This window comes from Sus scrofa, chromosome 5 (genome assembly GCF_054392235.1).
Source record: "Sus scrofa isolate SSC_HxYL_T2T_F1_AM1 chromosome 5, Sscrofa_HxYL_maternal_Yorkshire_Landrace_v2.0, whole genome shotgun sequence".
Lineage (NCBI taxonomy): Eukaryota > Metazoa > Chordata > Mammalia > Artiodactyla > Suidae > Sus > Sus scrofa.
In genome coordinates this window covers 53,364,155-53,391,896 of record NC_139387.1, presented here as the reverse complement: position 1 = coordinate 53,391,896, position 27,742 = coordinate 53,364,155, and the positions used below count along the sequence as shown (strand labels likewise).

The window sequence follows — 27,742 nt, the reverse complement described above, 5'->3', positions numbered from 1 at the left end:
ACAATTTTAGCTTGTCTATCTACATGTAGCGTAGATTGGGAGAAGAGGGAATAAGTGGAAAGGGAGTGAGTGGGGCTAGGGGTTGAACCCACAACCTCATGGTTCCTGGTCAGATTTGTTAACCACTGAGCCACAACGGGAAATCCATGAACTTTAGTTTCAATTGGTAGTAAGAAACTTGATAATAAGAGTTTTGGAAAGCCCTACCAAAAAAATCTATTATTTAAGCCAAGCATTCTTAATCTGGGTCTGTGAATTTTGATGAAAAAATAAATATACCCATTAAATATATATCTATATATAGATATAGCTATAAAGCATTTGCATAAATAATAATACATGTGCATACATGTTTTTTTTACTAAGCCCTAATTGAAAATTAGCATTTCTTCCATCATGAATATAGTCAGTAAACCACAGTAACATTAGCAAACTGTGACTTTGTCCCCAATAGAAGTCACACATATTTTCTACCACATTAAAGTTGATGCAGATATCTCAAAATACTGTTTATGTGCATCACTACTGCAAAATTACTGTAGGTACTGATCTTGTTACTTAAAGCATTAGTAAAGGAGCAAATACATAACTATTAGTTATCTATGGCAGTGTAATAAATCCCCTCCCACCACATTAGTGGCCTAAAAAGATGAATAAGTATTGTTTCACCGTGTCTGTGGACAAGCAATCAGGTAAGATTAGCCATGTCTGTTAGCTCAGTGTTCTTTACCAGGCTGCAACCAAGATGTCGCCTCGGGCTACAGTCATCTCACGGTTCCACTGGAAAAGAATCTGCTTCCAGGCTTACTTATGAGGTTGTGAGTATGATTCAGTTTCTCTTGGGTTGTTGGACTGAGTGCCTCAATTCCTTGAAGACCTTGCTTTGTTCTTTGCCACATGGACCTCTCCATGAGACAGGGGACAGCATGACAGCTGGTTTCCATCAGAGTATGTAAGAAATAGAGCAAGAGAGGATGAACAAGATGGAAGCAAGAGTCTTTTGTAACCTAACATGGAAGTGACATCCCTTCATTTTTGCTGTATTCTCTTTTTCAAAACCAAATCACTAGGTTTACCCCACACTCAGGAGCGGTTTGTGCAAGATGGAAATATTGGAAGGTAAGGATTACTGGGAGTCATCTTAAGAGCTGCCTACAACAGAGCTATAACAAAAACTCATTTTTTGGTATTTTAATAATTGTATATTAATATAAGCAATTTCCTTTATAGCCCTAGGTAGTTTCTTTTATGCATTTAAAAACACTATTCTGCAAAAGGGCCTATAGATTTCACCAAACTTCCAAAAGGGCACTTGGCTCTAATTTGATTCAGGTCAGGCACCTTCAACAACCTGGGGGAATTTGTTTGGAATGGCCTCAATTTAGAAATTGGAAGTTGAAGATGTACCCTGCCCCACATTACCCTAGTCTAATACCCTACACATTCCTCTAGTGCTATGAAAATATTATGGCATATTTGAAAATATAAACTTGCTATAGGATACTCCATAAACTGTTTCCAATCCTACCACACTTGAATTAGTATGTATGCACTAGAGGGAGAATGGGGTGCAGGCATCTGTCAAGCATGTTTGATTATAATTAAACCTCTTATTTTCACGTATGTCAACTGTCATTTGTGTCTTAAAATGACCATATGATGTAGGAAGAACTGATTTCTTCAAGAACACACTAATTACCAGACAACATAGTGCTTTTTCCACTATCAAGGTATATATGAGAAAGCAGAGTGTAAAAAAAAGAAATGATATTATGATTCTTCTCTAAGTCTTTCACGTGCGTTGCCTACCCTCATCAAAACTAAAGATAATGGTTGGCATCTCTGAATTATATTTTCTGCAAGCACAATGCCAGCTTTGCATATTGTCTTAACAGTCTAAAAGTTAATGGTATTTTATAAAATCTCTAATATTCAGATAGAAGATAAATTTTTCAATGATAATTAGGAATGAGTCTCTTCATTGGCTTGTCCAGTAAGTTTTCTCCCTAAGCTCAAATGCATCATCCTCCCAAACATCTTTTCTGAGGCACACTACAGGATGGTGATTTTTCTCATAGTTTTCTTATCCTAAATAAGCAACCCAGTATTGTCAGTTATTTTAAGATTTTCCCCAAGCAAGATAACTCGAGCAAGTTTTTCATGTATGTCACAGAGTTTTTTGGCAGCTTTTCCAAATGCGAATCTCTCTCAAGTTGTTAGAGTCATGGTGAAATGGAAAAGGGTCAAGAAACCTGAGTGGCTTCTAGATCTCACAGCTACTAACTAGGCAGCTTGATCAGTCAGTCCAGTTTTGTTGACCACATTGTCCTACTCTGCAAAATGTTCCCCCAAATCACTAAAATTATCTCTAAGCCACTTTCCATCTCTATCATTCGCATTGCATAGTGAAGCATCAAGAAAAACTGTTGACATTTAGAATACGTGACTAATGTAGCAACACACAGGGCCACTCCCAAGAGTGGCCTGAACTAGCTCTGGGCAGAGTAGAGGGAAGTGAGATGAGGCTGATGAGAGGAATCGGTGACCATTCAAACAACTCCACCGCCAGGCGCAGGTGGATGGGGTGGGGCGGGGGGCGGTGTTGACGACAGAAGACTACTTCCGGCTGTGGTGCGTATGACGTCAGGACCGATTCGGACCGGCCCAGCCACCAAGAAGCCGAGCAGGGAGGGCTCGCGAGAGTTCAAGGAGGCCACCCCGAGATTCCGGCGCGGCAGCGGCGGCGGGTCCCACCTCCTGGGGGCGGGGCGAGGGCGGAGCGGGCAGCAGGGAGCGGACGGCGCCGGGCCGGTTGCGGTCCGTGCGGAGGCTGAGCCGGCCGCGGGCGCGACCGGAGGCAGGTGAGTGTGGGGATGCGGCGCTTTGAGGCGGCAGGCGCTGGGGGGCTCGTCTCGCTGTGCCAGCCCCAACTCTGTGAGCGGAGCAGGAGATTTTATGTGTCTTTGGGTGTCCAGGGAAAGACGGGCTCATTTCGCGGCTGGAAATGCCTCCGGTGAAGCTCCAGCGACGGCCTTGGCCCTCTTGTTCCCTGGAGTGCTACTGGCCCCAGGTGTCCGGAGAGGTGGCCTTGATCCCAGGGAGGAATCTTTGTCCTTCCCTGCTCCTTTCCCCTTCCACGCCTCTGCCCCCGAGCACCCTGCTCCCCGTCCCTGCCTGGGCTTCGTAAACAATAACAAATGTCGCGGATCCTCTCCTGTATCCCCAGCTTTCCCGTCCCGTGCCTTCCAGCTGGTGCCACTGAGGGGAAGGATTCTGGGCATAGCTCTTAGATTGTGGGGGCTGTTTGTGTACCATTCCTAAAAACTGATGCGTCAGATTGCTAAACATTTCTCAGACACTGTAAAGCCGCCCAGCTCCCAGAAGCCACAGTGTTCAAAACCGGTCTCGGAATCTGCCACTGGAACCCTAGACCCTTCTTTTCAATATCGTTTTCTCCCAACCCTTTTTTTCACCTTTGCTATCGGGGACAAACGAGTGCTTGTTTGGTATGAGAAGAGGAAAGACTCTACCCGATTGAGTAGGAGACATTTCACCTTTAAAAAGTTGCCAGGTTGATAGCAAAAGAACAAAAGTTTATTTTCAAAAGCGGTGGCCTCCCGTTTACTGTTGCTACTTTTGTGGGGCCGCTTTTCTGGTCCTTAGTTTGGAAGAAAAGTATAAAAAGAAATAGGAGGGGGGCGGGAGAGCTGGTGGTGCTAGAAGTAGTGGATGTCCAAAGGGTGATGCTGCCGTTCCTCACTTGATAAAATGCAGAACCAAAGCTCTTGTCTATTTCATGAAACTTGTGATAAGTTTTGATAGAAGCCAGTTGCTCGGGAAAGGTGGCCGGAGTAATAGCTTTATTACTAACTACTAAAATCTGAGGAAACAACTTTTAAGCGTTTTACTTTATGTCTCCTAGCTGTAAGATGGGAGAGAGACCTTGTCTTTTGGGGGCTGTGAGTGGGGTGGGGGCTTAAGCTTGTTAGGTCTCCCTACTTTGAGGCAGGGTCTATTGTTGTTTAAGCTCAGTTTCCTTACGGAGGGAAGGTTTTTCAAAGTTCTTTGTCTCAATCGTAAATGCATATAGATACTGGCAACCTCTTTGTGTTTGGCCTTTCTTTGTATTGCCTCAGGATATATAAAACAATTAAGTTTATTATAGTCTCTACCCAGTAGCTGGGAGGTATTGTATGTGAATTAGCCACTCTTGTGACTATTTGATGGAAGAGAAGTTAGTCCAAAATAGAACGTTAAAGTATGATGATATTTGCTCATTGCAAAGGTTCATTAAAGTAATTTTGTGTAAAAATATCCTGATCTCAAAGGAAGTACAATGCATAATTTTTTTTTTTTTAATTTGATCTGGCTTAGCTTTGTGGTGTTCTCCTCGTTAAGATGGCTGATAATATTTCCCATTTGGTTGGGATATATTTAGAATGAGAAGTAAATTGGGTGTAGTTTTTGTAATCCTTTAAAACGCCCTGCCATGGGGAATGAAAAAAAATTAGACTTAGAAAAACCACATTAAATGAGTGCCGTTCTTCTTTTAGTCTTTTGATTTTGAGTTTGTTTCAGAGTAAATCAAAGGATAGAGACCAATGAGCAAATAAAAAGGAGTCCTCAGCCATTTTTATGCCGAAAAAATTAATTTCAAAAGGTAGGACACTATAAAAACAAAGGAAGAATTGTGCTTTGTAGAAAATGGTGACAAAGCCATGGACTCAACTCAGCCATTTGTTTTCAGAAAAGTTCCGTCCCCTCAAAGTAAGGGCAAGATCATTATGTTAGCGAAATTGGATAACTCTTTGGAAGGTGTTTTCCAGTGATCTTGTAAAAGTCGGAAGCTTTTTTGCATGTGTGTGGCACTCTTTTGAGAGAGAAAAGAGGGCGCAAATCAAAGCCAGAGAGATCTGCATCTCAATGTAATGTTAAAATCATTTTATTTTACATAAACAGTGGAGAGTGAATCAATCTAGCATATTGTCCTCCAGCACCCCCAAGATTACATTAAAATCAGCAGATGGGCAAGTTATGATTAGGTAAACTTGACATATGCAGAGATTATGCTGCTGTATTTTTATATTAAAAGCACCATAGACTTTTTGAATGAAATAATGAGTCAGCTTATAAAAGCATATGCTTTAAAGCATAAGAAAAATTTAAAAATTAATGTAAGATAACCTTGGTCAATAGTTAAAAGATATTAAGTGAATCCTTTTTCCTCCCTCCCCACCCCCCAATTTTTGTTTAAGTCTTGAGACTATTTAGCAATGTATGCCCTGTACTTAAGTGTGCTGATTATATAAAATTTCTGTCTCCAGGGAGTTCCTGTTGTGGCACAGCGGAAATGAATCTGACTAGTAACCATGAGGTTGTGGGTTTGATCCCTGCCTTTGCTCAGTGGGTTAAGGATTTGGTGGTGCTGTGAGCTATGGTGTAGGTCACAGACAAGGCTCAGGTACTGCATTACTGTAGCTCTGATTAGACTCATTTCCTGAGAACCTCCATATGCTGTGAGTGTGGCTCCAAAAGGCAAAAAAAAAAAAAAAAAAAAAAAAAAATTCTGTCTCCAGGTAAAGGTTTGCTAATTGACATGGTGTTATGGTTCAGAACTTTTAGAGAGAGGGAACTGAAGGGTAGCAGTGAATGGGATTTACTGCCCTGTATACTCAGATTAGCTGTGCTCTCTTATCTTCAAGGAAGTATAACCTAATGGGAAGGAAATACACCCAATTAACTATAATCACAGTGCATTTTGTGCAGGAGCCGAGGAGTGATGGGTTACTTTCTACTAGACCAATTGAGACAGGCTTTCAATAGGAAAAGGCTTTTGTGTAGAAGATTTGGATGATCTAGTCATATGATAATCATCATAAGCAAACACTTTTTATAATACTGTTTATAAACCCTTAGAGTAATAATCTACCTGAATTTAATCTTTACAACAACTGTATGGAGTAGGGTGTTTTTATTCCCAATTTGCAGACTGGATAACTGAGTTACCTAGAAAACAGTAAAACAAAGATTCCCACATAGGCATTCTGACTTATACCTATATTCCTGCCCTTAACCACTCTCCTTATTTTCTCTCCCACCTTTTTTTTTTTTTTTTTTTTTGTCTTTTTGTCTTTTTAGGGCCACATCGGAGGCCTATGGAGGTTCCCAGGCTAGGGGTCCAATCAGAGCTGTAGCCACTGGCCTACACCAGAGCCACAGCAATGCCAGATTTGAGCCGTGGCTGTAACCTATACCACAGCTCACGTCAGTTCTGGATCCTTAACCCACTAAGCGAAGCCAGGGATCAAACTGTATATGCTAGTCGGGTTCGCTAGCTGCTGAGCCACGATGGGAACTCCATTCTCTCCCACTTTTGATGGTCTTTCTCAGGTCTGTAGTCTCAAAGACTTGATTCAGGAAAATGCATTCCTTTGGCACCTAAATATAGGGATCTGTTTCTAGAAAGAGCTCCAAAATAATGAAAACCCAGGTTAAATAGGTTATTTTTGGTATGCTAGATATTTAATCCATTTTCGGAAGTTGGTCTTTGTGCAAATTAAATGTAACCATTGAATGGGACTTTTGATGAATTTGACTTATTAACTAATAGCAATACCCATAAGAATTTAGAAGTGAGAAATTCTATCTGTATTAATCAACTCCTTTGCCTAATGGAATGTTTGAATCATTGTATATTTTGGCTTGTAATTTCCTTCAAACCACAGGGCACTGGGCATTTTTTGGATTGAATTTTGTGAAGTCAGAATTTAGTTAATGATTGAATGTCAGTCTCAGGCCCTTTAGCTTTTATTTCCACAAACAGCTAGATTTATAATGTCTGGAATCAGTGTTTCAAATAGAGTGTTGTACATGTATTAAATGGGAGTTCAATCACAGATACTTTTTGTTAGGGCAACTCCGAGAGTTGGGGTTGTGAAGTAACAGGTGCTGTGGAAATACCCTGGGCCCAATATAGGCCTACTCTATCAATGCTTCTTTGTTGAACAAATGGCCCAACTGATTTTATTTACAAAGTTTCAGGAATGGTTCACATTTATTATTGTTTATCTAAGCATGGAAATCTCAGTACATTTAATTGGGTTTGAAGGTTGGAGGGGGGAGTATGTCTAGGCAGTGATGGGGTACTACCTGTCCTTTACCTGTTTAGCAAGATGTAGCCCTTTGTCAGTGCCCTGGTAGACTAATCATAGTTTTAAGTAGAGCTCTAGAGGCACAGTCTCTGTGAATGAATATGATAAGTGTTCTCTCCTTATGTGAGTAGGGTAGGTTGTAGAAGACCTTGATGAGCTTAAAACCTATTGGGAAAAGTAGGAGTTCCCGTCGTGGCTCAGTGGTTAATGAATCCAACTAGGAACCATGAGATTGAGGGTTCGATCCCTGGCCTTGATCAGTAGGTTAAGGATCCTGCATTGCCGTGAGCTGTGGTGTAGGTTGTAGACACAGCTTGGATCCCGCGTTGCTGTGGCTGTGGTGTAGGCCGGTGGCTACAGCTCCGCTTAGACCCCTAACCTGGGAACCTCCATATGCTGTGGGAGTGGCCCTAGAAAAGGCAAAAAGACAAAAACAACAAAAAAACCCAAAACTTATTGGGAAAAGTAGCAGAATGAAAGCCAGGATTTAAAGCCATGTATTTATATTATTACTATAAGACAAAAATGGCAGAACAAATTAAAAACATTTTTTCCCACACAGCTTAGATTAGTAGTGATGGCATATCATTTCCATTTACCACTCTTTGATTGACAAAATCTTGAAGAATCTTCAACCCATAATTTCATGGAGATGCTTTTTTTTTTTTTTTTTTTTTTGTGGTGGGTCTCAGAGTACACTAGTGATCCTTGTTTGTTTGTTTGTTTGTTTGTCTTTTTGCTATTTCTTGGACCGCTCCCGCGGCATATGGAGGTTCCCAGGCTAGGGGTCGAATCGGAGCTGTAGCCGCCAGCCTACACCAGAGCCACAGCAACTCGGGATCCGAGCCGAGTCTGCAACCTACACTACAGCTCACGGCAACGCCGAATCGTTAACCCACTGAGCAAGGGCAGGGATTGAACCCGCAACCTCATGGTTCCTAATCGGATTCGTTAAACACTGCGCCACGATGGGAACTCCTGGAGATGCTTTTAAGTCCACTATGCCATGCTTCATTATAAAAAAGTTACACATTCCTGTAAGTTTAGGTCTTGTTTTGAAAGGTTGTTCTCAGTAAAAATGAGTGTGTGTTGGGCAAACTCAAAGGAAAACCAGACATACTCTTACCTCCTTGCTGAGAGAAATTTGGGGGCATCATTTTCCATCATAGTCTTATTTTGCCTCCATTGACAATCCATTGAGGCATGTAGCCTCCCTAAGACCTTAGCAGTTATAGGTCAGAGAGTGAGCTGACACTCACATTGATGTTGTGTAAATTCAAAAAGCCTTGAACTTTGGCAATTTGTGGCTTACAATAGTACCACTTATATTATGTTCAGCTTTTAAATTCTTAAACAAGCTCCTTGTCTTTCCCTAAATTAACAGTAGACCAGTTGACAACCCAAATCGGTGTTGAGTCTCAGTCCAAACATAGAGAAGGTTTCCTATTTTCCTTGTCTTTTGCTAATTCTTATTGATCCCACCAGTACAGACTTTTCACCTATTAGTGTATAAGTCTCTGAACCCACATGCATGGGCAGCATCCATTGTTTTTCATCTTTTACAATTATTTGCTATCTCTCCATCTGATTCAGGAGGGAATTCTATTCCTCTTCTTCCTAATTTTGGAAAACTCTTTTACTGCTTTTGCTTATTACTGAATATGTTGGAGTTAATAATGGTTAACACCTCAGACTCAACCACAGATACAACCACTTCCCCTGAATAAAGAACAAGATGGCAGAAACTTAAATAACTATGCATGATTGTTAATACCATCTATTTTGGGCAAGGAGAGTTGCTGTGTCTCTGTTATGGAGCTTCGCTTTCATTCTGTCTCCGAATATTTAGAAACTGGAAAGATTTTTTTTTTAAGGAATTTGAAAGTTTGGAATCAGAGAAACTCTGTACACATCAATAAATGCTTTTATTTATTTTTTTTGGTCCCATTTTCCATATAGTCATTGCTCTTCTGCTTTTATGACTTGGAGATTGTGGCTACACTTCTCTAGATTCTTCAGCGGTCCTGGAGACACAGTAAGTAACTTGTGTGTTTAATATGGGAAATGCTTTGTATAATCTGTACTTCTTAAACTTTGTCTCCTAACAGTGTCACAAAAATGCAGCCTTCTGTATATCATCCTCCCAACTGACATGTTCTTGGCTCCATTTTCTTCCTGAATGTCACCAGTCAGGGAGCAGGTCTAATAATAATTTTATCAACAGCCATCCGTCATCATTTACTTAACCCTTACTGTGTACCAGATATAGTGCCAAGTACCTTATATAAATATTGTCTCATTTAATCCCCACAGCAACCCCAGAGTTACTATCGATACTTAGAAATGAGGGAACTGGTGCCTAGGAAGGTGAAGAGCAGGGCTACTGGAGTAGATACTGAAGGGGCGGAGTTAGAAACTGATCCCTAAGATCCAGGTTTGCTTCTCTGGCATTGCTTTATTACAAAGACTTCTCTTTTGCTATTTAATTTACCCCCTTCTTCTATCCCCACCTGAATTTTCTTTCTTCCTTCTTCTCCCTCCTTTTTTAGGAGTTATTTACAGTTTTGATGTAGCATATAAATTCTCGTGGAAAAAGTATACAGAAACACTTCAGCTCTCTTCAGATTTCCTATAGAGGGCGACTTGCTCTTGGAGAGGGCTTACTGTAGAATACTAGATGCACCTTGTATTTGGGGTGTGTTTTAGAGTTTTATAAAGAGTTTTTTACACATTTTCTCACTTCCTTCTCAAAGCAAACTTAAATTCAGGTCTTTAAAAGCTGCTCCCTGAAGTTTGTTAAGGATTATGCAAACGTAGTTGATGAAACAGTTCTTGCCCTCAGCAGTTTTGAGCCTGAGGAAATGATGAAATCAAATATTTTGACTTCATTCAAGCCAATTAAGAGCAGATAAATATCACTGCAGCATAGCCTTTTCTTAAAAGGTGTTAAAGCTTTGAGCTACCTTTTAGGTCAAAATCAAAACGCTGGAATTTTAGTTCTGCATTTTATTTTATTTTATTTATTTTATTTTTTTAATTTTTTTGTCTTTTTGCCTTTTCTAGGGCGATTCCTGTGGCATATGGAGGTTCCCAGGCTAGGGGTCTAATCGGAGCTGTAGCTGCTGGCCTACACCGCAGCCACAGCAACCTGGGATCTGAGCCGTGTCTTCTACCTACACCGCAGCTCACAGCAATGCTGGATCCTTTAACCCACTGAGCAAGGCCAGGGATCAAACCCGAAACCTCATGGTTCCCAGTCGGATTCGTTAACCACTGTACCATGACGGGAACTCCTAGTTCTGCATTTTAAACCATAAACTGTCTCAAACCCTCAATTCCTGTAATTGAGGTGCATGGTTGTCAAGTTGCTATCTACTTGATCTGCACACAACTATTGCGTTTAACTAAAATAATTACCCTGAAGGAATGGGATGGAGGGAGGACAGATCTATTTCAGAAGTGAAATTGAAGAATCGAGGATTCCAGCAAGGGCTTGTTAAGGTATCTTACAGTAACATTGTCGAAGGAAATTGGATGTATACTTTAAAGGATGGATAAGCTGCTGCAAGTATTCACCTCTAGAAAGTTGTATTATTTAAGAGACCAGCGAGCTAATCTTATGATCCACTTTTGAAATATCATCTTGTGCCTGTATCTTGTTTTATTAAATTTAGTTACTACAGAGCTGTGAACATTCTTTGTTGTTAAGCATTTGCCCGTTGACTTGCTGTTCCCCCCCACCACCAACCCGTGGAAACCATGTTTGCCCTTCATAATTTTTCTATATTTGTCAGCAGAGGCTGGTTGTCTGGTTTTCAACACTGGGGAGTTGCCTTTTGTTGTGTTTTTACAATAGTGAGCCGTTTCATTTGGGCACATCTTTCAAATCTGGTTGAGGATATTCTCCATATGTTCACTATTATCTTCGCCAAATAAAATAGACTTTCTATTTTTGTGGCTAGAATGGAAAAATTTCAGTCCCAAATTGTATATATTTGACCCACTGATATTCTTAATACTGGCAAATCCTAAGGGAATCGCAGACTCATACTATTTCAGTGAGGTTAATCATCACAGTGCAGCATTTGTCAACTATTTTCTGGGCAGTATCCTAGGTATTATATTAGGTACTATATTGGCAAGATAGAGACAAATAAAATGTCCTGCCTTTCCATTTAGAAAGGTTCCGTTTAGTAAGAGTTGTAACGCATGGGTACAAATAACAGTAATTCAAGCAGAGAAGTAGTGATAAGCAAGTAACAAGGCACTGTGGGAGCAGAGGAAGGAGAGATTGCTTATGGCTGGCGAGATTAGGAAAGCTTCCTATATTAAGTAAAATATGAATTGACCATTTATGAGTGAAGGACATGCCAGGCAGAGGGATTAGTATGAGTTGGAAATATCTCTGTAACACCTGATAAATTACATGTTAATTACTTACTTCATTCTGTGCCCTATTGGATTGGAGCCCATTGGGTTTGGAGAATAGGTGTTTTTCAGCTTTTCATCCTCTGCTTCATCAACTGCTCAACCTGGTACATTTAAATAAAGTTGTGCTTTATTAAGATTACAGTGGCAGTATGAAATGGATTCAAGGGAAGAGGGGCCAGAAATGGGAAGACCAATGAAAAGGCTGATGTAAATGCTCTAGGAGATAGGTAATGAGGTTCTTAAACCAAGTGGGCCTGGAAAGGAGAGACTTGGGTGAATGAGTGTTGCCCCTTCCTGTTGAGACCTAGGGAGTTCTTTGACTCTGGGAGTTACCTATGTATACACGGCATGTACCTGGAGAGGCAGTGATGGGAAGACCTGGTGTACCCTCACAAAGCAGGCAGGTAACCACAGAGCTACTTAGAGCCTTAGAAATCATTCCACATAGCTCCTCTAATGAAGGAGCACTCAGGGAAGCACCTAAGGAAAAGGAACACCTGTTTGGGAGACTCAGAGATGCTTTCCAGGGAGGTGGTAAGTGTTTGAGCTGAGACTTGAAGGGTGAGTAAGAGTTTTTCAGGCCAGTAAGCAGCAGGAAGACCTCAGAGCAGAGAACCTCAGAGACTATTTAGGAAGCCACAAGGATCTGTATTTTAGTGTTGGGACAGGAGGCTGGCTAAGATAAATGAACTTGTGCTAAGAAGATAACTTTTTATTTGCCATGTTTTTTCATATTTATTTTATTCAGCTTTAGCATCCTGAACTTTGGTAAAGAAGTATTTTCGTTGCCTCTTACAGCCTTGTGGAAGCACCTGGGCTGTGTTTCCCAGTCAGCCTGCAAGTATGCTGCCAGTGATAATAAATTGTCCCTTGCTTCCATTTTGTGAATCTAAACAAAAAAGTTGGTGATATCATTAGCCAGAGAGAAAGAGAGAAATCCACTGAAAACCTTGTCTTTGATCACTGCCCAGAGCAGGTAGGGTTGTGGAATAATGCAAATGCAGCATCAGAACATAGCTCCATGGGCACTTGCCTTGAGGGATGTGGCAGGAACATAATTATTTACCTTTCTCATAAAGTTTTATGGCACCCCTAAAAATTTCCCAGAATTGTAATATCTAGTGCTGAAGTCCATTTATTCTGGATCTGACCTTGATTTTTTTTTTTTTTCATCTTCACTACTCTAATGCTCATTTTAATAACATGGCATGACTCTAAACTTCAAATGGTGTCATACATTGCCTCACATTTGCCCCAATTCCATCTTTTTTGGTCATTTAGAAACCTGCATCTGCACCTCATGATTCTGAACCTCTCCAGTGGACTGCTAAGGCTAAAAGGTACTCAGGATTTCTTTGCACAAAGGTTTCCTTTCTGCAGCCATTTGCTGTTTTCTGTCCCATGGATTGGGCCACTGACACATAATATAGTTAAGCTGTTTTCTGAGGACAACCAAATAGTTCACTGTAGACTCCAATTAGGTTATATCCATTGTATTTCTAGGTGGGGGCTGCGGGGAGGGCCTGTATCAGCAGTGGTAATAAAAGTTTATGGGCACTACCAGGAAGAAAGTGAACGACAAGAGCAGGAGAAGAAAAGAAAGCTTGCAGAGGGGCTAAGGCTGGAGAAAGGAGAAAGGCACATATGGTTAAAGGAGGTCAAATACCTTTAAGCCCTGTTCTGGGTGCCACCTGGTGGGACCAATGCCATATTTGAAGATTAAGTTGAGCTGCCAGTAGTTCTGTCTAAAAATACCCTGGGAGTATTGTTATGCCCAAAATGACCATTTTTTTAGTCAAATATTTATGGGTTTAGTTGAAAAAACATGTTTATATACCCGTATCTTTCTGTTTTCAGAACTGAACGGAAAGGGAAACAGAAACCAACACACTTTAATTATTAGCGAAAATTGTAGTTACATTTCTGAAATGTCGTAAAGCATTTTGAGACTTAAAACATAGATTATGCATTGTCCCAGTTAGGCAGAAGGTGACAGAAAGGGCAGGGAAGAATAAGTAGGCACATGTGTTTGGGTAAAACTGCATTCCAGTACTAACCATATAACTGGACCCACAGAGGGGAAGATAGGACAAGAAATGAGATCCTGAGCATGTGTTGTCCTGCCTAGGTAAACTCTTTCCCTTTCTGAAAATGTTCCGACCAGAAACATTACTTCTTCAAAATGTTTTTCATCATTGGACAAACAAAGCCAAAGAATTAAAAATAGGTATAAGTTTAGTTTTTCTATAATGGTAATAAAAACTTTTCTCAGACTGTAGGAAATACTGGATCGAATTAAAGTCTTTGACTCATTCTCAGAGTTGAAAGGTCCTGTAGAGGTCAAGTAATCTAGTTCTCTGCTGTGAATTCTCTCTAATCCCTAATAAGTGGGTGTTTAGTCTTTGCCTGAATATTTTAGTTCCTTTCTTTAAAGACAAGGAACTTCACAGATTACAAGATAGCTGACTCATTCTCTTGAGTGGTTGGTGTTCTCTGGCCTTGTCTTCAATCCTCATCATTTTGTAAAAAATTATGAATAATGTGACTTTATTGAAATGCTCCATAGTTATGCATTTACTTAGTTGCATGTGTTTTTGTCCTGCTTTCATTGGGTATGGGTTTTTGTTGTGTACATACATGGCTTATTTGGGTTGTTCTGGGACATGCAACAGTTGTACCAACATCACTGTGCATTTCTATATTAAGTGGACAATTGCTGAATTACCTTGCAAATAGATGAAAAGGATAATATCCCACCTACTGTGTTTCTAGTGCTAAAGTAATTAAACAAGGAGGCCATTAGGCTGAGATGAGCTTTAATGCTCCAGTAGCCTATTTAACCAAACGAAACTTGATCCGGAGTCAAAGCACTATAATCTGAGAAAATAAGTTACGGATCTAGTTTCCAGTCCTCTTCTAACTCCACGCACTCTGGTCTGGATGATCTCCCATGCTCTGTTTTCTCCAGAAACTACCCCGTGATTTTGTCTTCCAAGTCAGACCTCTCCCCTGAGCTTGAGACTCTGTTGTCCATCTCTTTCCTAGATATCACGCCCTGGACATGTTCCAGAGGTAACTCAGATTCAACTTGCCCAGAGCTGACCATATCTTCTTTCCCAGAATCTTTCTCATGTTCCTTACCTCCTCCAATGCATGGCATTACTGTTTGGCTGCCCAAGCCACAAACCTGGTAATCACCCTTGACTCCTCCTCTTGTTTGTTACTCACATTCAGTTAATTGTTAAGTCTTCCTTAGTGTCTCTTGAGTTCTTTCCATTTTTGCTCTTTCTACGGTGACAGTATCTTCATACAGACTGAAATAGCCAAATTGCTTAAATAGCCATCTCTCTGCTACCAGTCTTGCCCTCTTGCAATCCATTTTCCACGTGGCTGCCAGAGGGTTCTCCTAGAACGTAAATCTCATTGTATACCTCCGATAGTTACAATTTCCAGTGGTTCTCCATCTCCTCCTCCATGTGCGTCTGGGCCCCTTGAAGAAGTGGTGCCCTTTACTTTTCAAACCCTGTCTTTCATTATTACTCACCTCTGCAACTGCCCTTCACCTCTAGCTTTCTCTGACCTTGGGTCTTATACACTCCTTTCTGGAACACTCCCATTCTTTTCTGGGTAACTCCTGTGGTTTCTTCCTCTGCTCAGGCACCTCCACTTTCAGGGATGCCTCCCTTGACCTTTCACCTCTTGTCAGGGTTAAGTACCCCTCCTTTGCTTTCCCACAACAGCTAGTGCACATATCTTTGATGACATTTTTAATGTTTGTTTTGTAGAGCCGCACCTGTGGCATATGGACGCTCACAGGCTAGGGGTCAAATCGGAGCTACAGCTGCCAGCCTACACCACAGTCACAGCAACACGGGATCCGAGCCACATCTATGACTACACCCCAGCTCACAGCAACGGCACATCCTTAACTCACTGAGCGGGGCCAGGGATCGAACCCTAAATCTCGTGAATACCATGGGTATCTTGTGGATAACCGCTGAGCCAGAATGGGAGCTCCCCATTTTTTATATCTTAAAATAGAATGATAGTTAGCATTGTGAACATTTACTATGTGGCAGGCATGGAACGGTGTTAACTGGAAAATTCTTCCTTATGCAGCTTTTAGCTGGTTCTTATCACAGAATTAGAGATAGTTTTGTATCACTGTAATAATAATATTCAGTATCATTATCTTTTATCTTCTCTGTTTCAGGCTAAGCATATTTATTTAATTTGTTCCAATGTCATGGATTCCAGGGTTTTTACCCACTTGTCTACTCTCCTCCATATGTGTTCTTTTTTGTTAATTTTCTCTCTTAGAATGTGTGGTTCAATTTTAAATAAAATACAGTTGTCATAAAGAGAGGCAGGACTTCACAGGTATGTAGCATCTGGATGTAGATTGTCACATTTAAGATACAGGCCTCATTTTGCCATGTCCATAAATGTGAATTTGTGTGTGTGTGTGTCCAGAAGTAATTAGGATTATAGAATTTACTTACATTTAGTAAGTGACCAAGAGACCAACAGAGAAACAAGAATGCCAGTTGGTAATATAACTGTGAGGAGAAGGGAAACTTGCATCACTTGGCCAGCGCACTGTTACTCCAGTAGCTCACTGTATGTGGGAAGCAGTTCTTGCCGTCAGAATGGGTCATCTTAATGGGGAGTGTCACTAAGCCAGAATAACTATAAAAAAAATAGCCTCTTTTTTTATAAGGATGCACCTGCCCAGCACTGCTCTGGCTGTGAGCAGCCGTCTCCACCTTGGACAGTATTGGGGAACACAGGCAAAATCTTGCTTGTTGTCCCCTGCCTCTAGACTAGTGACACACTCTTTTGTTAACTCAGTCTTCTCTCTAAGAAAACACAATTGGCAAGGTTTCATCTTTCTTAATTCACATTCTAATCCTGCCCCTTCTGCCCCCCACTGAATGTATCCCTGCTCACTTGTGATTGGATTTGGGTGTTGCAAATAATTTGCAATTACTAATTTTCTTGGAATGACTTATGTTGAAGGCTAGTTTCTAATCCATTTGGTTCATGCTGTTATTACTCCCAGAGGGTGACTTAATTTTCAAAATACGAGGAAGTTTTGCTTTGTCCCTTTGTACTGATTGTAGTGCATTGCTGACTATTGAAAACTTCACCAGGTGTTGAAAACTTCACCAGGTATGAGCTGACCAATACGGCATGGAGAACAGCATTCACCTTGCTTATTCCTAATATATATCTGTTAACTTGGCCCTAAATTAAGATCATGTACATCTGGGAGGCAGTCATTCCATAGTTTTAATTTGTGTCAAGCTTTATCAATAAAAAATCATCAGTTGTTCTTTATATATATATATATATACACATATATATAAAACAGTTTATCGCAATTTATATTTAGCATTTGATTGTTTTTGAATCCAAATATAAATTTTACCTTTTCCTCTATTAAATTTCATTTGTTAAGGTTAATATTCTCTAAAAATTGGTTTGGATTCTGACCCATTATTCTACTTTGATTATTCTGTAGGTTTCATTCACCCTCATGTTTTGTTTTTTATTTGTTTTATTATTGTTATTACTGTTTTTATTATTCAAATGAATTTATCATGTTTTGATAAGGGTTTTGTCAAAAGCTTTATCCGGTTCATAACTGCCTAAGCCCAGTGAGTCTTACAGAACTTAATTATGAGCATTCTAGGTTTTGTTGCTTAATCAGTTATAAACATGTCTATTACTCAGCCCATTTTTCTTCGTCTTTCTCCTTTACCTCCTAAAAAGAATTGGACAGTCGATCTTGTTAAATATCTTTCAAAGATTGTTTGCCTCATAGATTGCCAAATAAAGAAATAAAGTTACTGGGTAATAGTTGTTCCTCCTGAATCCATGCTGACTTCTGATGATCACCCATCTTTGTCTATTCCAGGACCACCTGTTTTATGATCTGTTCTAGAATTTTCCTCAGACTGGATTATAAGCACAACAGTTAGTATTTCATAATGTCCGTGTTCTTTGGTAACGCTCATGCTGCTTCCTCATTTTTGAAAGATTGGGCAGCTGGTCTCTTGCCTTTCAGCAGAGCTCTCTGGTCTTCATAATCCATCAAGAGGACTTGTACTCAGCACAGTTCACATACGGCTCCTGGTATGTGAACTGGTCAACTAGCCAAGTCAGAAGATCTGCAGTGTGTGGGCGGCTCTCTTGTGGCCTCTGTGTCTTGGGCTTAGGTCCTCTCATCCCAGGGCTAGGCTTCTGGCCATCATTCTGAGGTTGAGACTGAGGAAGGAGGCCAAGCTTGAATGGGAGATGCACCCTGGATGGAGAGCTCTCTTTAATGTAGGGGATGTTGTCAAATAGAGATATATGAGCTGTCAAGTGGGAAGATTTTAAAAAAGCAAAACAGAAATAGAGGTGGTTCTTTTTTTTCCTGTCATGCATTAACTGAACCATTCACCTTAGCCTGCCTACCCAGGCCTTTTGCAGACTTTTGCTTCCAGACAAATTCAGAAGTCCCTTTGGTAGCCCTTGATGGTTATCTTAAGTTCAGCGTGCTGTGGGCATTTCGCTTCCCGACATCATCCAGAGTTTTTTTTCCTAGGTGTCCGTGTATGTGTGCCTCCTGTCTTTTATCTGTGTCTTTCAAAATCTCAGCTCATGGAGTTCCTGTCAGGGCTCGGCAGTAATGAACCCAACTAGTGTCCATGAGAATATGGGTTTGATCCCTGGCCTCGCTCAGTGGGTTAAGGATCCGGTATTGCTGTGAGCTGTGGTGGAGGTTGAAGATGAGACTCAGATCCTGTGTTGCTGTGGCTGTGGCGTTCTCGTAGGCCAGCAGCTGCAGTTCCAATTCAGTCCCTAGCCTGGGAACTTCCATGTGCCATGGGTGTGGCCCTAAAAAGACCAAAACAAAAACAAAAACAAAAAAAAAAACCACCTCAGTTCATTGGAGAGCTCTTTGTGCAGCCAGTCTTTTCAGAATCTTCCCCTTTTTCTAACATTTATATCCTTTGCAGTTTACCAGAATTCCATATTTCTATACCAAATCATTTCAAGTTGTACTTCTTTCTTTGTGACTAGAGCGAATAGTCTTTGGATACACTTTTGGGGTATGCTTTTTGTCCCATGTTTTTCTGACACATTTCTTTCTTTAATTCTCTCTCTTTCTCTGAACATTCTTTCCTAGATACTTCTAGCGATGTAACTTTAGGAACAAAAGTTTAAACCTGCTATTTTAGCAAGTCCTGTACAGATGTAAAACACTTCCCTTGTTATTCTTTTAAATTCATTTTCAGTTTATAATTTTCTTTCAACCAAGTTTAAAATGTTCACCGTCTACAGGGCAGTAATCATGTTTTCTACTTGCTTTGTGTTTTCCTCATAACACCTAGTAAAACATAGGTATTTCAACACAGGCATGTAGTATAACAAAGCCTAAGGCCTGTGAATTCTTCCTTTTTTTTTTTTTTCTTTTTCTTTTTCTTAGGGCCACACCTGCAGCATATGGAAGTTCTCAGGCTAGGGGTTGAATAAGAGCTGCAGCTTCCGGCTGACACCACAGCCACAGCAATGCAAGATCTGAGTTGCCTCTGTAACCTACGCCTCAGCTCGAGGCAGTGCCCAGATCCCCAACCCACTGAGCAAGGCCAGGGATTGAACCCACATCCTCATGGATACTAGTTGAATTTGTTTCTGTTGCACCACAGCGGGAACTCCAGGCATGTGCATTCTTGTGGATACAATTCAGGGGTAACCCCAAATCCTTACAGTCTCTGTAAGTCTTCACACTCTGGCATCTCTTAACTCCACACTTTTTTCTTACCACTCCTCCTCACTCCCTCAGTTCTTGTCATATTGTTTCTTCTGCCCCAGGGCCTTGCCTGCATGCTTCCCTCTTAGTTCAGATTTTGAAATCACTCTTTTCACCTCATTCAATTTTTCTTCTCAATGGGACCTTTCCTGAAGACCTTATTTAAATTTTAATGCTCCTCGCAGCCCCTGCACTTTTTATTCTTTTCCCAACTAGAATGTTAGCTCCATGAAGGCAGGTATTTTTGTGTCACCTGTATCCTTGGTGAAAGAATAGTATGGTCCATGGGGGATGCTCAGTAAACATTTCTTAGATTGATTAATTAAGGCTAGTTTAACTAGAATTCTCTCTTTTCATACCAATAGATTCCCTAGATTATTTTATTTTGGTTTAAGAAAAAATTACTTACCATGACATAAAAAGCATGAATTACAAAGGAAAAGATTGATATATTTGATTACATTAAAATTAAGAATTTTGCTCATCTGGAAGATATCATTAAGAGAGTTACAAAAATAGTACTGAGTTCCCATGTACCCTTCATCTAGTTTCTCCAGATGGTCATATCCTACATAACCATAACCATAACCTACATAACCATAACCACAGTATTAGAATCAGGAAGTTGATATTGTTAAAATGTACTTGTATAACTGTGCCATTTTTATCATATAGAGATTCATGTAAGCACCACTACAATTGTGATACAGACATATTCCACCACTACAGATATCTCCTTTGTGCTACTGTCTAGTAGCACACCCAGTCCTCTCCCCCATCCCCAGCAACCCTAACCCATGGCAACCATTTATCTAGTTTTCACTTCCATAATTTAGCTGAGCAACGCAGTAGAATCACTACTAGAAATCATCTTTTTTTTTTCCCCCACTCAGTATAAGTCCCTTGAGATCCAAGATATTGTAGGTATCAATATTGACAAGAATTCTGTTCTTGAGAACTTCCCAAAACATGACGCAGCTTCCCTTGTAGAGTCTCAGGAAGGATTTATTTGTCTCTGAACTTTTTGTAATTTATGTTCCCTAATTATGGCCCACATTCCCATTCCCAGCCATTGTAACCAACTACAGAATTGTTCTCAGGTTTCCTAATTAATCATTTCCATTTAATCAGCTAATTTCTTCCCAGTGGTTACATTCGTAATCCAGAATGTTCCTCTCCCTACTTGAGAGACAGAAGGCTAAGCTAGGCATTTATCAGCTGCCTTGATTTTAGCTGTGGGAGAATTCTAGCAGATATGTCAAAAGTTGAAGTCCCCATTTCAGCTCAGTTATTTCTGTCAGCTTCAATCTCTAAATTATTCCAGCATTCCAGCAGTTCCTGTTGTGGCTCAGAAGGTTACAAACCCAACTAGTACCCATGAGATGCAGGTTCTATCCCTGGCCTCCTTCAGTGGGTTAAGGATCCAGTGTTGCCATGAGCTGTGCAGCTGCAGCTCTGATTCAATCCCTAGCCTGGGAACTTCCATATGCCAAAGATGTGGCCCTAAAAAAAAAAAAAAAAAGCAAAAGCATTTTTAAGAAATAAAAAAAGTTAAAAAAAATAAATTATTCCAAGCCAGCAGTTCTTTGTGCTTCTACTTCTTCACCATTGCTCTATCCCAGTTCAGAGTCCCATCCCATCTAATCTCAGTGATGCTTAATGGTGTCATATTAACTTATTTTTAAAATGTCGGTTTTCTTTCTTTATTTACTACCCACATTCTAGTTATACATTTGCAGGCACCTAAGACTGCATTGTTGCTCACACCCTTCCCATTTGTTTTCTCCTGCAACAAATAATCTTCTATACCATTCTCACTATTGTCCTTCTCAGAGCATGGCCAGTTTCTTTCATAGTTACAGTAATATCTGGACTTCTTCTACATCTTCTTCCATTTTAAGCATAAAGTGCACCTGATCAGTGAGTCAGAATTACATAGTAACTTCTGGGAATATATTCAAAGGAAACAAAACCACCAACTGGAAAAGATACCTGCACCGCCACATTCATAGCAGCATTATTTACACTTACCAAGACATAGAAGCAACCTAAGTGTCCATTGACAGATGAATGAATGAAAAACTTGTATACACACACACACACACACGCGCGCGCGCGGGCACGCGACAAGTTCAGAAAACCAAAATATAAATGAGGTTGGAAAGAATCAAAAAAACTTTGTAGAGGAGGACAATTTCATTAGGTTTTTTAAATACAAGTAGAGGGGAAGGGAAGGGCCATTTTTATGTTTAGATATTCCAGAACTTGGTGGTAAGGTGGATTATGGCATGTCTTTTGGTTGATGAGGGACGAGACTGGTGAATAATGGAAAATAAAGTTAAGTAGTCAGGGTGGAGCCAAATTATGGGGTTTAATAAAAGCCAGGCAAAGAAGTTTAGATTGGAGTGGAAGACAGAAGAGGGCTGTAAAAGTTTTTGAGCCTAGGAATGACTTCATCCAGGTTCTAAAGAGCACAGTGATTTAGAGAGGGAGTGAGTGGCATCAGGAAAACTCAGTTGGAGGCTGGTTCAGTAATGTCACTGATGTTGCAGCCCAGGCCTGGATAACATGGTGATGGAGATGAGAATGACAAGTGAGATGGATGGAAGAGAGATTTGGATAGATTTTATGAGTGAACTTGGGAAAGGGAGAGATGAATTAAGGCTGCTTTCCAAGCTTTCTGATTTGGAGAAAGGCTAGTGCCTTAGATAGAAATGGGTTTATTAGAACACTGGTGGTGGGGATGCTTTCAAACATTTACTTTCAAACAATTAAATGTGAGTTATCTGTAAGGTGTTTAAGTTGAAATAGCAACGAGAAATAGGCTGCCAGTAGGATGAAAAGCTAAGAGGATGTGTTACTCAGGCTACTCATCCTTATAGAGTATTGCTTAAAGACATGGGGAAGGATGACTTCTTTTCTTGGGAGTTCAAGGTCAGAGTCAAGGACTGGCATTCATGGATACCTTCTTATAGAGGAATCTGAAGAGATCCTAGTATTTGTGTTGATTGAAATTACTATAAAAGTTTTTTCCATTGGTGATAAAAGGCACGTAATACTGTTTCAGAAAATTAGAAAATTCAGAAGGGTATCAAGATAACTATTAATGGTACTTTGGTGATTTTATTTCTAGTCTTTTTCTTTCTTTCTTTTTTTTTTTTAATGGTGACATTGGGACTCAGTCCCAGGTTGATTTGATGTTAGAACTCATGCTTTTTTTTTTTTTTTTTTCCCCCCTCTTTTCATCTTTTCTAGGGCTGCACCCGAGGCATATGGAGGTTCCTAGGCTAGGGGTCTAATTGGAGCTCTAGCCACTGGCCTACACCACAGCCACAGCAACTGGGGATCTGAGCCGCATCTGCGACCTACACCATAGCTCACGGCAACGCCGGATCCTTAACCCAGTGAGCAAGGCCAGGGATCGAACCCACAACCTCATGGTTCCTGGTTGGATTCATTAACCACTGCACCATGACAGGAACTCCTCCTGGTCTTTTTCTTATGCATTTAGAAGGCAAGGAATGTATACATATATGTATGTATGATATATATTCATATATATGATCATATACAACTTTATATACTTTCATAGCTTTTTTCATTTAAAAATTATCATAATTTTTCCATGTCATGAATTACTGCTTAAAAGTTCTATTCTTAAAAAAAATTTATATTTTCATCATTTGGATTTATCACTCTTTAATTACAACTTTATCTTTGATCATTTAGATTGCTTCCAAAATTTTTTCCCTCTTATCAATAATATTATAGTAAACTTTTGTGAAATACATACTCTTCAACTGTTACTTAAATATGTAGTTCTCTGAAAGCAGAGATCTCTGTATCCCTAGGACCTAGGAGAACACCTGAACATAATAGTTGCCTAATTAAAAAAAATTACTGACAGGATGAAAGAAGACCATTAAATTCTCAGTTCCTCTTACTTCCTAAATTCTGATTCCACGCACAGTCAGGAACCTTCAGATTGTGATTTGGCTGTAGTAGGAATCTGGCTGTAATGAAATAATTAGCCATGTATGGCCACAAACAGGCATTCTTCCTTCTGTCACAGTCATATTTGTCATTCTGTATTAATAGGTTTTTATTCTGATTTCTGTTGACACTTGATTAATTTGCTCCTAAAAGATGGAAGATACCTTGTTGATGCTGATAAAAGAATATTTCTGAATCTGTGAGGCTATAGATTGGCTCTGAGTTGTGGTAAATTGCCAGGTAATGATGCTATCTGTCAGAAGCCCTCTGAAGAAGCCAATCTGCCATCTTTACCTGATGCAAACCTGTGGCAGGACCAGGTTTTCCAGTTTGAATCCCCATGCTGCTCTGAAAAGACAGATGTTTGACTCTTCAAATAGTATTTTAAATATTTGAGGTACAAAGATATTGTATCTGATAACTTTTTCCATAAAAATAGGGTATTTCACTGTCACCCAGAAGTTAGTTTCTATGGGAAATAAGTGTGTGCAAAAGTTTATGATAGTGGGTCCAGTCAAAGAAGTTTTAAAAATAAGTGTGCAGTGTTAATATTTTCTTTGGAGGAGCATTATCATCTTATTTTCCTATACTGATGAAAGCACATTATGAAGAATTTGCAGATCCAGTTCACAGACTTGTTGTACCTAGGGAAAACTTTAGTAAGAAATTAGAGAATTTCTAATCGAGTAGGAAACTAGAGAATATAATTAGAAAAGCCTTTTTAACTGAGAGATCTGATTTGAAACAGATTTTTGTGCTAGAGGCTTCTATTGAACTCAACCTAAACCGAATAGTCTACTGTGTCCCTAAAAGCTATAGAAAAATATTTCTTTGTATTCCATCCAGATCTTTTCTGTTGTACCTTATACCTATATCATGTTTCACACTCAAGGGAATCATGTAAAGCTGTCTCCATGTTTGTGCAACCTGTCAAATGACTGTTCCCTTAGTTAATAAAGGTTATGTTTGGTTATGGGTTTTGATCCCAATCCACAGTATATGGCTTGGACGGATCAGCTGCTGAAGACTTAGCCTTCTGAGTACCTTCTAGTGGAGTATCTCCTGCTATCACCTGTCTTGGGGGTGATATCCTTTCTAGTATGGCCTCTGTCAAAAAATGTTTCCCAGTGTATGTTATAGGTAACACACACATCCTAGAGGAATTCACCATGTTAAAAGAGTCCAAGATCAGGGAGTTTGGCCTCAAATTCTGGTTTTTTTCCTTAGGACATTTACTTGTTTAACCTATTAGTCTTCAAATATATTTCACTCCTAGTACCTGTTTTCCCTCAGACATTTATGAAAAAAAAAGTTTTGTAAAACACAAACAGATGATGCTTTAGGTCATTACTGTGTTGTTTTTCTGCTTATGTATTAGTTTGGTTCAATTTTAAAGTTTTAGGTTTTGTTTCTGTTGCAGATTTTAAGGTTTTATTTCATTTTATTTTTTTTGTCTTTTTAGGGCCGCACCCATGGCATGTGGAAGTTCCCAGGCTAGAGGTCGAATCAGGGCTGTAGCTGCCAGCCTACATCACAGCCCCAGCAACACAGGATCTGAGCTGCATCTGTGACCTGAACTACAGCTCACGGCAATGCCAGATCCTTAATCCACTGAGCAAGGCCAGGGATTGAACCTGCATCCTCGTGAATACTAGTCCTGTTCTTTAATGCTGAGCCATGCAGGAACTCCTAAGGTTTTATTTTAAAACAGTTACTTTTCTAGTCTGCAATGTGTACATTTTTTCATTGATGGATTCGTTATATAGACTTGCCCACAACTCATCTAAACAGAATACATGTTAAATTGTTTTTTAAAAATTTGAAATGTGTCACATATTAGAATATAAAATGTATCTATACAGAGCAACAGAGTACCTTCCAGGGAGATTAAGAACTAGAACTTTACCAATATCCCATAAACTGTCTTTAATTTTATAGTAAGCACTTTCTTGCTTTTACTTATAGTTTCATCACCTAGGAATACATCCCAGTGAGTCAGTATTATTTTTAGGCGCTTGTTTTTGAACTTTATATATAAATGGAAACATACAGTGCATATTTTTCTATGACTTGCATCTTTTTTTTTCTATTTTATGTTTCTGAGATTCATCCATATAGTGGTACTTTGTTCATTTGCACTGCTGTATGGTTTTCAGTTAGGTGAATATACCAGAATATTTTTTTTATTCCACTTCTATTGATGGTCATTTGTTTTGTGCTTTTTTGTTTTTGTTTTTGTTGTTGTTGGTTTTTTTTGTCTGTGGAAACAGTGTCCAGTGGACCATTGTTAGGCGCTGCCCCCTGTCCCTCATACACAGGAGTGTCTTTATGGTGTATACCTACGAGTGGGATTGCTTGCTCATTGGCAGTTCATTTTTATTGAGTAATATCCAGCTTTGCTCCAGAGCAGTTACATCAGGTTAGACCTTCACTAGCAGTGGATAAGAGTGCTTGTGGTTCTGCTTCCTCAGACTAGATGCTGACTGCCTTTTCACTGTCTGCATATCTAGGGTATGTACTCATACTCGTCAGGGCTTTAATGTTCATTTACCTGATTAGAATTGCAGTTGAGCATCTGCCATTATGTGTATGGACCATTTGTGTCTTCTGTGAAATTCCTATTTGGGATTTTTGCCCATTTAACCATTTTGTTGTCTGTGTTTTTCTTATTGATTCTTAGGAATTCTTCATACATTTAAGATACATGGATCTTATTTAGAACAGTGCTTGATACATAGTAAGAACTACGAGTAGCTATTCATACTATATTACCATTGTATTTTGTTCTTTGATTTTGTGTTTTGCAAAAATCTTAAGCAAGTTTATGGCTTATTTTTCATTGTCTGTTGCTATTGGGCTTTTTCTACCATAGTATTTTAATATTTATAAGTTAAGTTTTATATAATCTTGAATTACATACTCATAAGCATGGGAAATTCATGGTGCAACTGTTATGTTTCATAACCTATAACTTTTTGATCTTCAGTACCATTTTTTGTTGCTGTTACTTTTTTTTTTTTCCAACCTCAGGAGAAAGTAGCCTATTTAATTTCTGATTCAAATTACTGTAATTTTGCTTTCTATTTTGTAGCCTAGTTATAAATACATCTGCCTCTCCAAATTTACTGTAATCATTTTGAAGGCAAAACATTTTTGGCTTCATGATCTTGAAAGTTTCATACTCATAACTTAGGGGCCTGCCTGAAATCTGTAGCAGTTGCCCTTAAGTGATTCAAATGAATCCTAAACTGTTATTATAGTTGAGTTGTTAAGTCTTTATGATGTTAAAGACTTTAGTTCTTTGGAATATGTTACTTACCGACCAAACTGTTAATGTAGTATTTTCTTTAGTTTAACAGTAGTTCACAGATCTAATTATCTCTTAATAGATTCTTCCACATACTGGAAGAATTTCAAAAGGGACATGTTAACAGGTTATCAGGTTAACAACAGTGATGATGGACAGCAGTGATAATGATAAGATTAGTTTCACATTGATCACTTATGTGTCAGGTACTGTTCTAAATGCATTGCCTGCAGTAACTAACAAAAATCTCTTTGATCAGTGAGAAAACCAAGGCTCAGATGAATTAACCCCTCTGAGATCACAAAGCTAGCAAGAATGGAATCAGGGATTCAAACTCAGGGAGTTGGAGTTCCCGCAATGGTGCAGCAGTTTAAGGGTCTGACGTTGTCTCTGGGGTGGTGTGGGTTCGATCCCTGGCCTTACACAGTGGATTAAGGACCTATGGCATAGGGCACAGCTGAGGCTCAGATTCAGTCCCTGGCCCAGGAACTTCTGTATACTGTGAGTGCAGCTGAAAAAAGGGGTGGGGGAACCAAATCTCACGGATTCTAGTTACAGTCTTAGAAGTAGATTCTTAAGATAGTTAGGTCTCTGGAGAATTATAACTTCATTTAGTTTTAAAAGAAGAATTTACCCAAAATTCCATAATGTTTTTTAATGTGAAAGAATGGAAAACACATTTGCAGTGTGGTAGATGGGTGCAAGTACTTTTTTTTTTTTGGCCAATCTCTGGCCTGTGGAAGTTCTCAGGCCAGGGGTCGAACCCGCAGCATAGCAGCGAGCTGAGCCACTGCAGTGACAACATCTGATCCTTAACCCACTGTGCTACAAGAAAACTCCATTGTATCAAGTGCTTTTAAGGCAGGAACAAACCTCAGAGCTGGGACAGCTTTGGATCTTTGTGAGTGGATGATGGCCTGTGAAAGAATTCAAGAAATTCATGGCCTTTAATTCAGTCTCCCATATGCCATATTCAAATATTTGAAGAGTAAATCAGTGGAAAATGGCTTTAGAAATACCACAGAGGTCTCCAGCTGATTTTAGAGCTTGGCTAGAGCC

General features: G+C 39.7%; 1 protein-coding gene across 9 annotated transcripts in view; it reads left to right on the top strand.

The window, feature by feature from the left end:
• Positions 1 to 2,814: 2,814 nt before the first annotated feature.
• Positions 2,815 to 27,742, top strand: part of STK38L (serine/threonine kinase 38 like) — an 84,256-nt gene continuing 59,328 nt past the window's right edge. For 4 of the 9 annotated variants that reach the window (XM_021092160.2, XM_084956496.1, XM_084956495.1 and 1 more), the window contains exons 1-3: positions 2,815 to 2,861; positions 9,111 to 9,186; positions 12,864 to 12,922. In XM_021092160.2, coding sequence (XP_020947819.1) covers positions 12,883 to 12,922 — 40 coding nt within the window. In that variant the 5' untranslated portion in view covers positions 2,815 to 2,861; positions 9,111 to 9,186; positions 12,864 to 12,882. The remainder of the gene's footprint in view (positions 2,862 to 9,110; positions 9,187 to 12,863; positions 12,923 to 27,742) is intronic. The other 5 variants (XR_014803688.1, XM_021092164.2, XM_003126421.6 and 2 more) reach the window with 2 other exon arrangements.